This window comes from Podarcis erhardii (assembly GCF_964252035.2).
Source record: "Podarcis erhardii genome assembly, chromosome: 8".
In the NCBI taxonomy this organism is placed as follows: domain Eukaryota; kingdom Metazoa; phylum Chordata; class Lepidosauria; order Squamata; family Lacertidae; genus Podarcis; species Podarcis erhardii.
In genome coordinates, this window is record NC_138499.1 from 21,423,969 (window position 1) to 21,436,847 (window position 12,879).

Consider the following 12,879-nt stretch of genomic DNA (forward strand, 5'->3'; position numbering starts at 1 on the left):
ATGCTTCAACTGCAGACGAAATAGGTTCTCCGCCAAGCATTGGTAGGCAAGAAAAACCAATAAATTCAAATAGCATTTTGCAGGGGCACCAATTTCTAGAACCTTATCACATGGGGTGGCATTCAATTAAGTTTCACTGAGAGTAGCCCTACTGGGTTTAATGGACCCTAGTCATGGTCATTAGTTTAAATGGGTCTACTCTGAGTAAAACTTAACTGAATACCACACACTGCTTCTCAGTTCTCACAATATGGATGAAATTGTCCCCAAATATTGGTAGAATAAACACATGGGTGTCAGAGAGAGCAGCTGAAACACAATGCAATTCAAATCTCATGACGACAAAAATTTGGACCATGTGTCCTGCCCCTCCCTCCCATTTGATTCCAACCATTGACAAGGTTAAGAATTTGAAGCATGGAACTACTGGTAAATAAAATACAAGAGGGGCCTGGAAGGAAATATTGCAATGTGGAATATTCCTAGACAATGCCCCCAAATAGCCATTCCAACCTATTTTCAGTTCATCATCCATGAATGCGGCCACTGAACATTCTCAGTCCTCACTGGGTGTCTTGGGGATTTTGGGGAGTAAGGGGTTTAAATTTTTATTTCTGCAAAGCTTGGGATCCTCCCAAGTCTGCTCAAACCTCCATCTTGTGCACGGATGGTGCTGTCTTTCTGCTACTGAGCTCCAGCATTCACACTCTGACAACTGGAAATAAGAGGTAGAATCATACGAATTGTAGGGTTGGAAGGGATCCTGAGGGTCATGCAGTCCAACCCCCTGCAAAATGCAGGAATCCCAACATGCGGTCCCCCATCCAAATTGAAACCATACCGGTAACAATTCCTTCTTTCCTTCAGGGAATGTGTGTGTCTAAATAAAGTCCCAACTCAGGTTTCATGTTACATGTACTTAAGATTTATTTGCTCTATATCAGTATGACCTTATAGTACTTAAAATCCATTACAGGATTGTTTATAGTTAGTCTTAAACCCACAAAGACAATAATACTGCTGTGGAAGACCAAAGGGGAGAAAAAGCCATTTAATTTATTTACAGTTTCATTTGTAAACATTTAATCTACATATATTGTACTATGTTCTAACAGGAGTAAAGAGCTATACATTGAGACAGAAAACGATGCCCTGTATGTTTAGTTGTATTAAGCATGAGCATATTGTAGAGATAGAACACCCCCTTTCCCGTTACCACAGCAGTAAACATCCTTCCGATAAGTGTTTGAACTTCTGAAAGAACTTTATATTAGCGACATACAATACAACTACAGCTAATGATTTAAGCCAAACCCTTTGGCTTCTTATTCCATTTCTAGAATAATTTAAAGTGCTAGAAGCAACCCGTCAATCAACACTTTCTCTCTCTCTCTCTAAAATAACAAAAACTACTTTTAAACATTAATTTACAAAGAAATATATACAATGTTCATCTGGAACAGCTGAGATTTCAGCACAAAATCATTCACTGTCACACTTAACAGCTTTTTTTTTTTTTTCAATTTTTGCTTTTGCATAAACATAGAATATAAGCTTTGAAACAAACTGTTGTCGAGCGATTATTGCCACAATGGCTTTTCGGTTCTCCTACAAAAGTGAACGAGAGCTACTGATTAACTGTATTTTAGCCTGTCTTGTTTTTCGTTTTGAGGTCACGGAACAGTAAAGTTTGCATATTACAAGTCTACTGGGTTACAATGTCTACCTAGAGTACATTACCTCATTGAATCAGAGCTGGTGCTAACTGCAGTTTACAACATAGATCCACTCAAAAGGAAAAAGAGAGAACACCACACCTATATTTTTTCTCTTTTTTTTGGACAGGAGCAAGTCTTGGAGACGATGTGCTACAAAGCTACAACAGAAAAACTATAAAACAGTATATATATCTATATATCTGACACTTTATGCTGTTTGGGGGAAAATGCATCTGTTTCATAGTCTTAGAACATATAATGCCCCTGCTATAGCTATGACTTCTCCACTGCAATACGCTCACTTTGTCCAACTGAGCATTGGTATTTTGTTTCTCTTGACCATGTAGCTCAATCGTTACCCAACATTTGTCCCAATCCTGCAGATCATGAACAGCTTGTGCAAAATACTTCAATACAATCAATAAGGGCAGCTACATTTTTACTGTTAAATACAACAGACATGAATTCTCTACGCATGAAAGGAAATGACACCGTTGAATGTGGATGAATACTTTGTCTAGTAAGTGGCACCATCTGAATGGTTAAAAAAAAAAAAAAAATGGCCCAGACTGATCACTGTCAAAAATTTCAGAATCTCCATTTCTCTCTTATTTAGACCAATAGGGGCATGTTTCACTACAGTTTGTATAAATAAATGTTTTCTCAATGAAATAGCCCAAAAGAGTATAAGAAAGCTTTGGAGTAGTGGGGATAGGGGAGGGGGAAACCCAGGGATGACAAGCCACATGACAAGAGAGACCTACCTTCCCCTACAAAGTAAAAACTCCAATTATGACTTATGAGAGCTACATCCTTCAAAAATATAGCAGGCTGATTAAAAATAACCTAAATAATGTTTTATGTAAAGGTATTTAGATGGCCATGCAGAGAATTTTGAAAGGCATTGCTGCATTATATTGCTTCAAGGGCTTTTTGAGCTGCACTGATCCATTTCAGGTTTGGGACAACCTTTTGTAGTAGCAGTTTATATTTTATTCAAAGCCCCAAATTTCAATGTCTTGAATAATGAAATCTTCTTTCTTAGAAAGAATGCGATTCCCAAATGTTTTGCAAGAATGACTTCTTCCATGGTAGAGATCGCCATCGAGCCAAAGTGCAAATTCACCCCTGGAATATGGAAAAAGAATTATTTCTCCACAGTAGGAAGCCACCCTCCTTACATAAATTAACACATACATGATTAGAACTCAAGAACAACAGGCATGTTCCATTTCTTTTCCATCCCTGAACACAATTGCAACTGCATTTGAAACCAGCGCATTTTGCTAGGAATTCTTTCCTTGCCATAAATATTTCTGCATCCCTTTTAACTGAAGGGTGAACAGAGACTAATCAGTTAGCATTAAGATTTTGACTGTTTAGTTACACCTATTTAGTTACACACACTACTGAAGTTTGGCACCTGCAGAGCACAGAACAGAAATGCAACCTGGTCCCTCACTAAGTAGTTTTTGATCTAATAAAACATGAATCCAGTCTTCCTTGTATTCATCCAACACTGAAACACCTGAGGGAAAGGTTCAGAGAATTTGGCAGAAGATGAGAGGCCCGGGGCAGAAAAAAAAATCAAACTTGGGAGCTCGCATGAAGATGGATCAGCACATCACTATTAATCTGCAAACACCACATAGAATTTATATGTGTTCAATGTGTTTCACACACAATCTTCTGGCAATCATTAGAACAACCCTGTGAGACAGGTCAGTATTCATCTCTCCTGTGTTGCACAAGGAATGAAGCTGAAGCAATAGTGGCTCACCTTAGGCTACATTGAAAGTTCCAAATGTTTGAAATGCACAGTTTTGAATTCACAGCTCAGTGTGCTAGCCGTTATGCTATACCTGCACTAAATCTAACATCTGGAGGGCACCAGATTGCAGAAGGCAGTGCAATAGGGAACTGGTGACCCTCCAAATGCTATTTTTTTGGGGGGGGGGGTTCAACTCTCAACAGCTGCAAATGTCAGGGATGATGGGAACTGCACTCCCACAGCATCAGATTCCTGCCTTAGAGCTATTCTCTCTACATTGCTTCACCTCCCACTCTTCTCTCCATATCTCGCTGCCCTTGGACATTCTGTTCATATGAAGGGAATATTCCATTTCAACTGAAACTGTGAATGAAGGTTATACGGGAGAGAGAAGGAAATACTATAGGAAATGATAGCTCGGAAACAATATTTAATGTAAAAGAAGTCATCATGGCCATGAACAAAGGGGATTAATTCTTGGATGTGACCCAAAAAATTATATTTGCAAACACTGGTAAGTGTATAGATTTATCAAGAAGCAAAAGCATTAAGATGTCTAGAAGCAGATAGAAGAGGAGAAATGGTACAGTGTCTTAAGAAGACCACTTCAAAGTGAGTATATATATGAAAAAAGGCTGTAAGAGCTGCATTTATAATCAGGACTGCATAATTCCTTCAAAGTAATGTTTTATTATTCAAGTATCATAGCTACAAGGTTCAATATAGTTAACAGCATACCACTTCTGTATCTGAGGGGTTTATCTGGTGGAGGGGGAACCCACCATAAAAACCAATCCTTAGTAAGAAAATAAATAAATTCATCACTCACCCTCCGCCACCAAAAGCTAGGGCATCCATGTCGCCTTTAAGAAAGAACATATTGTCCCCAGTCCACGTGAAAGTCTAATGTTAAAAGAATGAAAAAACAACAGCCAGACACAGTGATTATGTGAAATTACTACTCCAGGGAAAAAATGGCCGGGGGTGGGAGGGAAGTAAAGCAATGTCAATGGTTTTTGTTTCAGAGAGTGCTATGGATAATGCTTTATAAGCAGGACCTGCTACAAAATGTTGCAGCATGAGCCTCCTATGCCTTCTTCTTGGATATACTATTCCTGCATTGCAGGGGGTTGGACTAGATGACCCTCAGGAACCCTTCTATCTATGAGTCTATTATGCACCCTTACCAGGTTTGTTTCTTGATCTTTCCTCAAAAGAGACAGGTTTTCAGATGTATTCATAGTAAACCCATAAAAATTAACAGACATAACTTGTCACATTGGTTAATTTCAGTGGGTCAATTCTAAGTAAAACTTAGCTGAATGCCACACTGAAATTTGGCATTCTATGGCCACAGAGCATGTTTAAGTCCTCTACAGAAAATGAATTTCATAACTGAGAAGTCACTGTTACATATGCTCACTGAAGCAGACCCTCTGAGCTAGATCTTAAGGTCCTTTAAGTAATAATTCCCTTCCAAGTCATTCAGGGGCTTATGGGCAATAACTGAAGTCAATTATTAGTATAGAATATTATATGCACACTCACACCAGGTTCATCTTATTTTAAGATGACACATAATCATCTTGCAGTTCAATGACATTCCTTCTTAGGGCAATTTTTTAAAGAACTGCTTTATTAGAGCAAAGTCCACAGACAAATAAAGCAAAACATTAAAATTACAATCAAAAGGAGAAGTTATAGAAAGCTGACAAGAACTTTACATATTCTCTGAAGGGGGCTTTTAAGATGAGTATCAACAAAAGCATAAAATTCACATGTTAATTATGCCGTATTGTATCAACCAACCTCTTTTCGTCCTTACCTCAAAATCTGGACAAAAAGTAAAAAGAAAGGTTTCTCCAGTGCCATAAAAACCATCACTCACTTTAAAGGGTTCGGAAGCTAGTGCCCCAAAGATCTAGAAAAATAATAATTAAAATGACCTGGTGTTCATTAGGTTTCTTTCCTTAATATATCTGTAAGCAGTACAATTAGAACTCTGATACGTTCTTTCTTCATGTCCAGATTAAATTAGATCCCTCCACTAATTTCTCTTCAGATTGAATGAATTCACCGTATTTTTTGCCCTATAGGACGCAATTTTTCCCCTCCAAAAATGAAGGGGAAATGTGTGTGCGACCTATGGGGCAAATGCAGGCTTTCGCTGAAGCCTGGAGAGTGAGAGGGGTCGGTGCCAGCTCGCAGAGTTGCCTGCATGCTGAAGCCTGCGCGCGCTGAGCTCAGCGTGCCCAGACTTGGCGCAGCTCTCCGCAAGGCGCGGGAGCCCGCCGGGGGGGGGGGGGACGACAAAATTTTTCCCCTTTATTTATTTCCCCCCCCAAAAAAAAACTAGGTGCGCCTTATGGGACGGTGCGTCCTATAGGGTGAAAAATACGGTACTTCTCCTTACTTACAATGCTGAGCTAATATTAATTATCTTCAGGAAGGTATTTAATGTAACTATTTTTCCAAGGCAATTCCGGATGGCAGCTTGCTTAGGAACTAGATAATCAACTCAGGAAACACAAAAAGAGGTACTTATTGATGCAAAAAATAACATAAAGTAAAAATAATAGCAGTGACTGACTGCCATTGTTAATGTCTATGATGATTAGCCAATTTGGGACTGCAGTTATCAGAGTAGGATCACTGCAACTAATTTAGCTTGCTTTCAGCAGGCATGCTGATTCAGTGTGCCTCTTATACAAGCAAATCAGTTTCCTGAAAACCCAATAGAACAATCTTGAGCCTTATCCTGCTCAACTGAGCTCCACCCTTCCTCCTCCACCTCACTACCTCTGCTTTCCTATTCTGCTACAGTACAAGACTTGCTGCTGTTTTATTGGCTCAGAGCAAGAAATGTGCAGCTGCCAAAACACAGCACCATAAAATGCAACTCTGGGGTGCTATCTATCTCCTGTGGCCCTGTATAACTCTTCTCAGGAGAATGAAGGAAAGCAGAAGCAGTAATCATAGCACACCTTTGTGTTTTTCCAGATGGACTGAAATTAGAGGTGGAGTAGTGCTTTTAGAGCCCAACATTCACCTTGTGCTTGAGAAGAGCATTATGAACCACAGAGATCTGTATTTCCAAATCAGGAAAAAATAAAACCTAGTGACATTAGTAAAGTTAGTTCTGATATTTTGCTGCAAATGGCCAAGCCATGTGCTATGGCAAATTAAAAAGCCACTACAGTGGTACCTCGAGTTAAGTACTTAATTCGTTCCGGAGGTTCATTCTTAACCTGAAACTGTTCTTAACCTGAAACACCACTTTAGCTAATGGGGCCTCCCACTGCCGCCAGAGCACGATTTCTGTCCTCATCCTGAAGCAAAGTTCTTAACCCGAGGTACTATTTCTGGATTAGTGGAGTCTGTAACCTGAAGCGTATGTAACCTGAGGTACCACTGTATATAGATACAATATGCACTCAGGTCTTAAGGTTTGGGGCTCTATGTGGTTGTAATACAAGAGTCTTCTATTTTAGCACCCTAAATTTGTTTTAAAAAATTGTGGCAGATGAAATAGACACCTAAGTACTTTCATAGACAAAATACTACTTCCTACAGCACAATAAATGTGCCAGCCTTTAAAGGGCCACAGGACCCCAATAACAAAAAAAACCTTGCTATATGTCATATTCCTCCTATCTAGAGTAGTCACATGTAAGCCAGCCTCTGCCTGTTGAGACCTCTGAAGTTTCTCCAGAGACAGGAAAAAGAAGATAGAAAGGATTGCAGAAACACACGCAAGCAACAGCTTCTGCCTACTTTTCTCCAGCCCCCTGCTCCATTAAAGTTAAGCAGAGAAACAATACTCAGCACTGGCTCATTGCTCCTCTCCTGTGAATAGTGTAAAATGTAGCTAGGCTATACGATGGTTAATTTAAGAGGTTTTAAACTTTGGGGTTTGTTTGATTGGGGAGAGAGGGGAAGAATAGTGTTCATTGTTTCCTTACCTGTCCATCACTGTCTTTGATTACCATTAGTACTGGTGTGTCCAGCCCCATCATGGTTCTGTACAGGGTCTTCAAGCTCATGCCATGCTTTGCAGTACTGTAGACAAGGGTCCATGGATACCCAATAGTTCGTGGTGGAAGATGTTTTGTGAGCTAATAAAAAACACAGATGCAAATAATGCATGCATACTGAATATACTGGATTAATTATTTTAAAATAATAATAATAATAAATCTTTAGGATGAGACAATTCAGACACATATGACCTATCTTCCTTCTGCTAGACTTCTGTATTTCATTACTCCAAGTCCAACACTTAAAACTGCTTTACACAAAATAGTCGTAATATTTAATTTCAAACCAACAACAACAAATGGGACAAGCTGTATTTTTAAAGTTAATTGCTTGAGCTGAAGTCACAGGGATTTACTTCCAACTAAAAGCATTTAGGATTGGGCTGTTAGGCACAATGGACAATCTGTCTTGCCCACATCAGAAACAATTCACGGGATCTAAATTGTTTCGCTGAATGTCCAGCAGATGTTTTGTAAACTAATACAGGTCTCAAACAGGATACGGTAAAGATCAGAACTTCACCTTTCATTTTCTATTACTTGCTGAACCATCTAGACATACTGTAATTTGTGGGACACATTCCCATGGCACCCAGTTACTGATAAGTCATGGTCAGTCACGATCACCTCATGTTTTCACAGTGACCAAACAGATGCCCATGGAAAGCACAAAAGCTGGACAGGAGGCCAACAACACCTGTGCTCTCCACCACCTCTGATGCTGGAGGTAAGATATAGCCATAATAAATAGTACCCTCCCCTCATCCTCGGTTAAGGAACATCTTATCCTGGATTAACAACCAGATACAGTACATATAATTTCTAGTCCACCATAAGTGGATTATTCATATAATTATTATACAGAGAGAAGGAGCACAAATATGAATTATAGACTAGAACTAACTTAACTAGTTTTGAACCTTACCAGAAGTATTTTGGAGCCAGGAGCCAGCCAGTATTTTGCAGTATTACTTCAATAAACCAATCACATGAACAATTTCCTCCTTTTATGCTTAATTGATTTTTGGTAACTTGTTTATACCAGCATCTTCAGGAGAAGTGGTGCAATATTTACTTCAACACTTCAGCTTTTTACAGCAATGTTGAATAAAATGTCATAGCTATCATTTTGAGGACCGGCATACCTTTCTTATTTCATACCTTTTCAATTTGCTCCGCTTGTAACAATTCACTGGGGTCATTAAGATTTGGCCGAAATGCCTCAGGCTCCAGGGTCGCCTTTATCGTTCCCTGTGTTGAAGGTGTATCTTCCCTTGTGGTGATCTGCAAAGATGGAGGAAAAATTAAATAAGCATTCAAAATACCATGCAACATATCTGAAAATCTGAAAACACTTGTTAAAGCTTTCAAGGCCTATACAACTATACTCTTCCCTATTGTAAGATAGCCACAGCATGCTCCAGTATACAGTACATTGAATGACATATTAAAATAGCTTCTGGCTTTTTCCCTCATCACATATCTTCTGTAATATTTGAAATAAAAGTTTTTAACCGCTTGCAGAATATTTTCAACTGGCATGGCACAGGGCCAAATGTGACAGATGGCAGCAAATTATTGTCTGCACCAGTCCCATCATTCAAAGAAAGAAAGAAAGAAAGAAAGAAAGAAAGAAAGAAAGAAAGGAAGGAAGGTAGGTAGGTAGGTAGGTAGGTAGGTAGGTGAAGGCCCATGCTAGCCCAATTGGGAGAAAACCACACTGGGAGGAGACTATTTTGCTGTTTAAATTGGACCTCCCCAATCTCCAGCTTTCTGCGATTTAAGATAACCCAACACAAAAATAATCAACCATCAAGTTTAGCCAGGCTCTTAAAAAGGGGGGGGTGATCTATTAATATTTTTCTAGTTAATACTATATTAATTTGTGTTTACATTTAAAGGATGCATAGAAACTGACCCCCAAACAGGAGCCACAGTACACTTCACCATCCACCCCAAGTAGCAAGCAGCTTCTTCCCACTGATGAAATGCAAATGACAAATGTACTCATCAGTGATTCAAATGCTGATAAATACACCTGTATTTCTCCCTGCAATGCCTTGACTGGGCCACCTGCCCCCCCCCCCCTTTAAGCACAGCATAATGTTTGCCACTTTAAGACAACTATTTTTAAAAGCCGAAAAACATCTTAGGGAGGAGTATCAGTCAGTAAGTGTTGTGCATAGCCAACTTCTGTTGGAAATAAGCAAAATTGTTGTTTGTGTCCCGAGCTTGATTTCTGGATATTGTACATCAGAACAAAATATGATGAGTGCATTCCAGTGCTCAGATTAAGTACATAAATGCACACCAAAAAGCTTCCATTCTAATTTTGGTGAATTTAGTAAAAAAGGAGTTTATTCTCTCTTTTGGAAATGTCACCTTACTGATTGGCACAGTGTACTTACATAGGGCAGAATTACACATTCCTGTGGCAGATCCCGAAACAAGAAAATGGACATCTACCAAACAGCTTTAGAACCGCAGGGTGGGAAAAGATTTCATGCAAAGCATGGGCTACAGGGATAGTGATGCAGCTGCAATTTGGGGGGGGTCGTCTAATATGCCCAGTCGCCTAATACACTGGGCAGCTCCGCGCCGGGAGAAAGCCACCCAGCATGGAGCTGAGCCTGCCGGTTCGCTGCAGCTGCTTCCGAAGCAGCAATGGGGGCGGGCTCAGCTCCGCACTGGGAGAAAGCCGCCCGGTGTGGAGCTGAGCCTGCCCACTGCTGCTTCCTAAGCATGGAGCCCGCCTACCTTATACCTGGCGTATAAGGTGACCCCCGACTTTTTAACCTCTTTTACGGGGTTAAAAAGTCACCTTATACCCCGGAATCTACGGTAAGCAAGAAACATCAGCTCGCTTTGTAGTACAGCTCAAGATTTCTTTAAATAGACTTTCTCTACCTTCCTGAACACATTCCTGTTGCCATTTACATATGATCATATAAGTTGCTATAGCCAAATCCTAGGGGCTGTGGGAGCTTCGGTCCCCGCAAAAAAATATTTGAGGGGGCTGGGCATTGCTATTCAAATGGTGTGCATGCACAGTGTCATGTGATCGACTATGTGGGGAGGGGCTTACCTGGGCCCCCGCAATATTTCATTTAAGTTGGCATCCCTACAGAACCATTATGTATGTATGTATGTGGGGTGTGTGTGTGTGTGTGTAAAACACAATTATTTTCTGAAACACATCTATCTTTCGAAACTCCATTTATGGGTGGGAATGCCCTCTGGCATCCAAATTTTGGACCGAGATTTTAAAGATTTATTATTAGTAGTAATTATTATTAAATGTCCTATCCATGTTTTCCCACAATGCCCTTTTGAACTTGTGGGATGACCTAAGGAATTACGTGGCAGCTGGCTGCAGTGAGAACTTCTGTGGCTCAGAAATGAAAGACACTATAGGACTTTAAAATCTCTCCTTGTGGTACAACAATATTTCAGAGAAAATAACTCACAAACATGTTTCAAAGGATAAGGAAAACCAAGAACATTCCTATGCAGTTTGGTGGGATTTCATTTCTTTCATGTCAAATCTTCGCCACCCAATTGCCAAGTTTGGTGATCATGATGTGTCTTGCTCCTTTTATTTTTTTTCCCATTACCTGCTCTCTGTTTGTTTGTTTGTAAAATAAATCTGTACTGCTCCTATGTTTTGTAACTTTGTTTGGGTTTTCTTTTTTGTCTCTACTTTTGATTTTACATTAAAAAAAAACTCTGTTAGAAACCCTCCCTAAACAAACCTCCTCAATTCAAGGAAAAGGAACAAAAAAGTCAGAGATATTCTTTAACACATAAGCAACCCAAGCATACTGAGCTATGCAGTTTACTGAGTGCATGGCTCTTTTATCTCCTTCCTGGTCTTTTTTTTATTATTCTTGCAATCTTTGTATAGCAGAATCTGCAGATGTTGACATGTAAAATAAAAAAATGGTTGGGCTTAACATGTTATCCAAACTCAGGTTAAGCTCTCTCCTCGCTGACCATGAGTTGTACCTCTCCTGGCTAACCACAAGGTTTGTTCTTGGCTATAGTTTGTGGTTAACGAGTTGAGCGAAAATGTTAAATACCCATTCCATGTAAACGTTTTCCCACTTCTTCTAAGAAAGAAGTATTATCACACAAAACAAAAACGAATCCAAACATACACATTAGTTACAAACTAGAGAAAGTTATAGTATAGTTGCAGGATGTGGTGCATTTGTCTCAAAAATGTTAACCAGTGATGCTGCTGGCAAAATGTTTCATTACAATTAAGAGAGAATTTGCAGTCCTGAAGCCCATCCTATCCCTTGACTGTGTTTAAGGAGTACTCCTGTGCCACAATTTCTCTTTGGAGAAGGAAACAAAGTTTATCAAGCATTATTTTAGCTCTCCTTCCTATTGTATAGTGGCAGGTGCTATTTATATACGTAAAGGTAAAGGTAAAGGTACCCCTGCCCGTACGGGCCAGTCTTGACAGACTCTAGGGCTGTGCGCTCATCTCACTCTAGAGGCCAGGAGCCAGCGCTGTCCGTAGACATGTGACCAGCGTGACGAAGCTGCTCCGGCGAACCGGCACCAGAGCAGCACACGGAACGGCGTTTACTATTTATATATTTCCAGTTATTGTGCAAATAGCTATTGTACAAAAGCCAAGTTTATCTACTGATCGTATTCTGAAATATGAATACAAATATCTGAAAAGTACAAGCAATTCAGCATCCAAAGTTAGCAAATAATTCATATGCAAACAGGTATTTTGCTGAACCGACCAAGTGACATTTTTACCCATAGGAATATAATAAAATGTTGGTTCCCCCATCTATTCTTTCCCCATACTGAATTATATCCGCAATTATAAGAGGCTATCTTTTGGAACATTGAACCTATTAAAGACATTATCCCAAAGCAGAAAAAGTATCCTTCACTCACATTATCGGGACTCTTAGCTCATTGCTAGATAGCATAAAATAGGTCAATAAGGCACCACTTGAAACATTAGCTTTTCTGGTAAGCAGAATTAGGAAAGCAATGAAAGCATTTTCTTCCACATTTAGCCAATTGTAAATATGAGCCAGAAAGACAAAGATTTTAAAAAACCCTTTCAGTTCAGTCCATATCTCAGTTAAGTTGAAACATATTTGGATTTATACTGATTTACTCAGACTGAAGTGAATGGCATTATAGAGGCTTAAAATCCAAATGCTTAGCCAAGCTCTGGATCAGAGCTTTTATTATTCATTTGATAATATTCAATACGGTTTATTTCTTCAAGCTTTAGAAAATGCTCGTGCAGTTTTAAAGATATGCTTTCAGTAACAATGTACACAACTATCTTCATGTGTACATATGCCAAAGCGGA

The 12,879-nt window shown here is 39.5% G+C and overlaps 1 protein-coding gene across 9 annotated transcripts in view; it reads right to left on the bottom strand.

Annotated features, from left to right (window-relative positions):
• Window positions 1–902: 902 nt before the first annotated feature.
• The window catches only part of OXR1 (oxidation resistance 1), a 198,270-nt gene continuing 186,293 nt past the window's right edge, over window positions 903–12,879 (bottom strand). For all 9 annotated transcript variants that reach the window (XM_081874127.1, XM_081874129.1, XM_081874126.1 and 6 more), the window contains 5 exons: window positions 8,688–8,810; window positions 7,452–7,604; window positions 5,315–5,410; window positions 4,319–4,392; window positions 903–2,846 (listed from right to left, as the gene is read on the bottom strand). In XM_081874127.1, coding sequence (XP_081730253.1) covers window positions 2,711–2,846; window positions 4,319–4,392; window positions 5,315–5,410; window positions 7,452–7,604; window positions 8,688–8,810 — 582 coding nt within the window. In that variant the 3' untranslated portion in view covers window positions 903–2,710. The remainder of the gene's footprint in view (window positions 2,847–4,318; window positions 4,393–5,314; window positions 5,411–7,451; window positions 7,605–8,687; window positions 8,811–12,879) is intronic.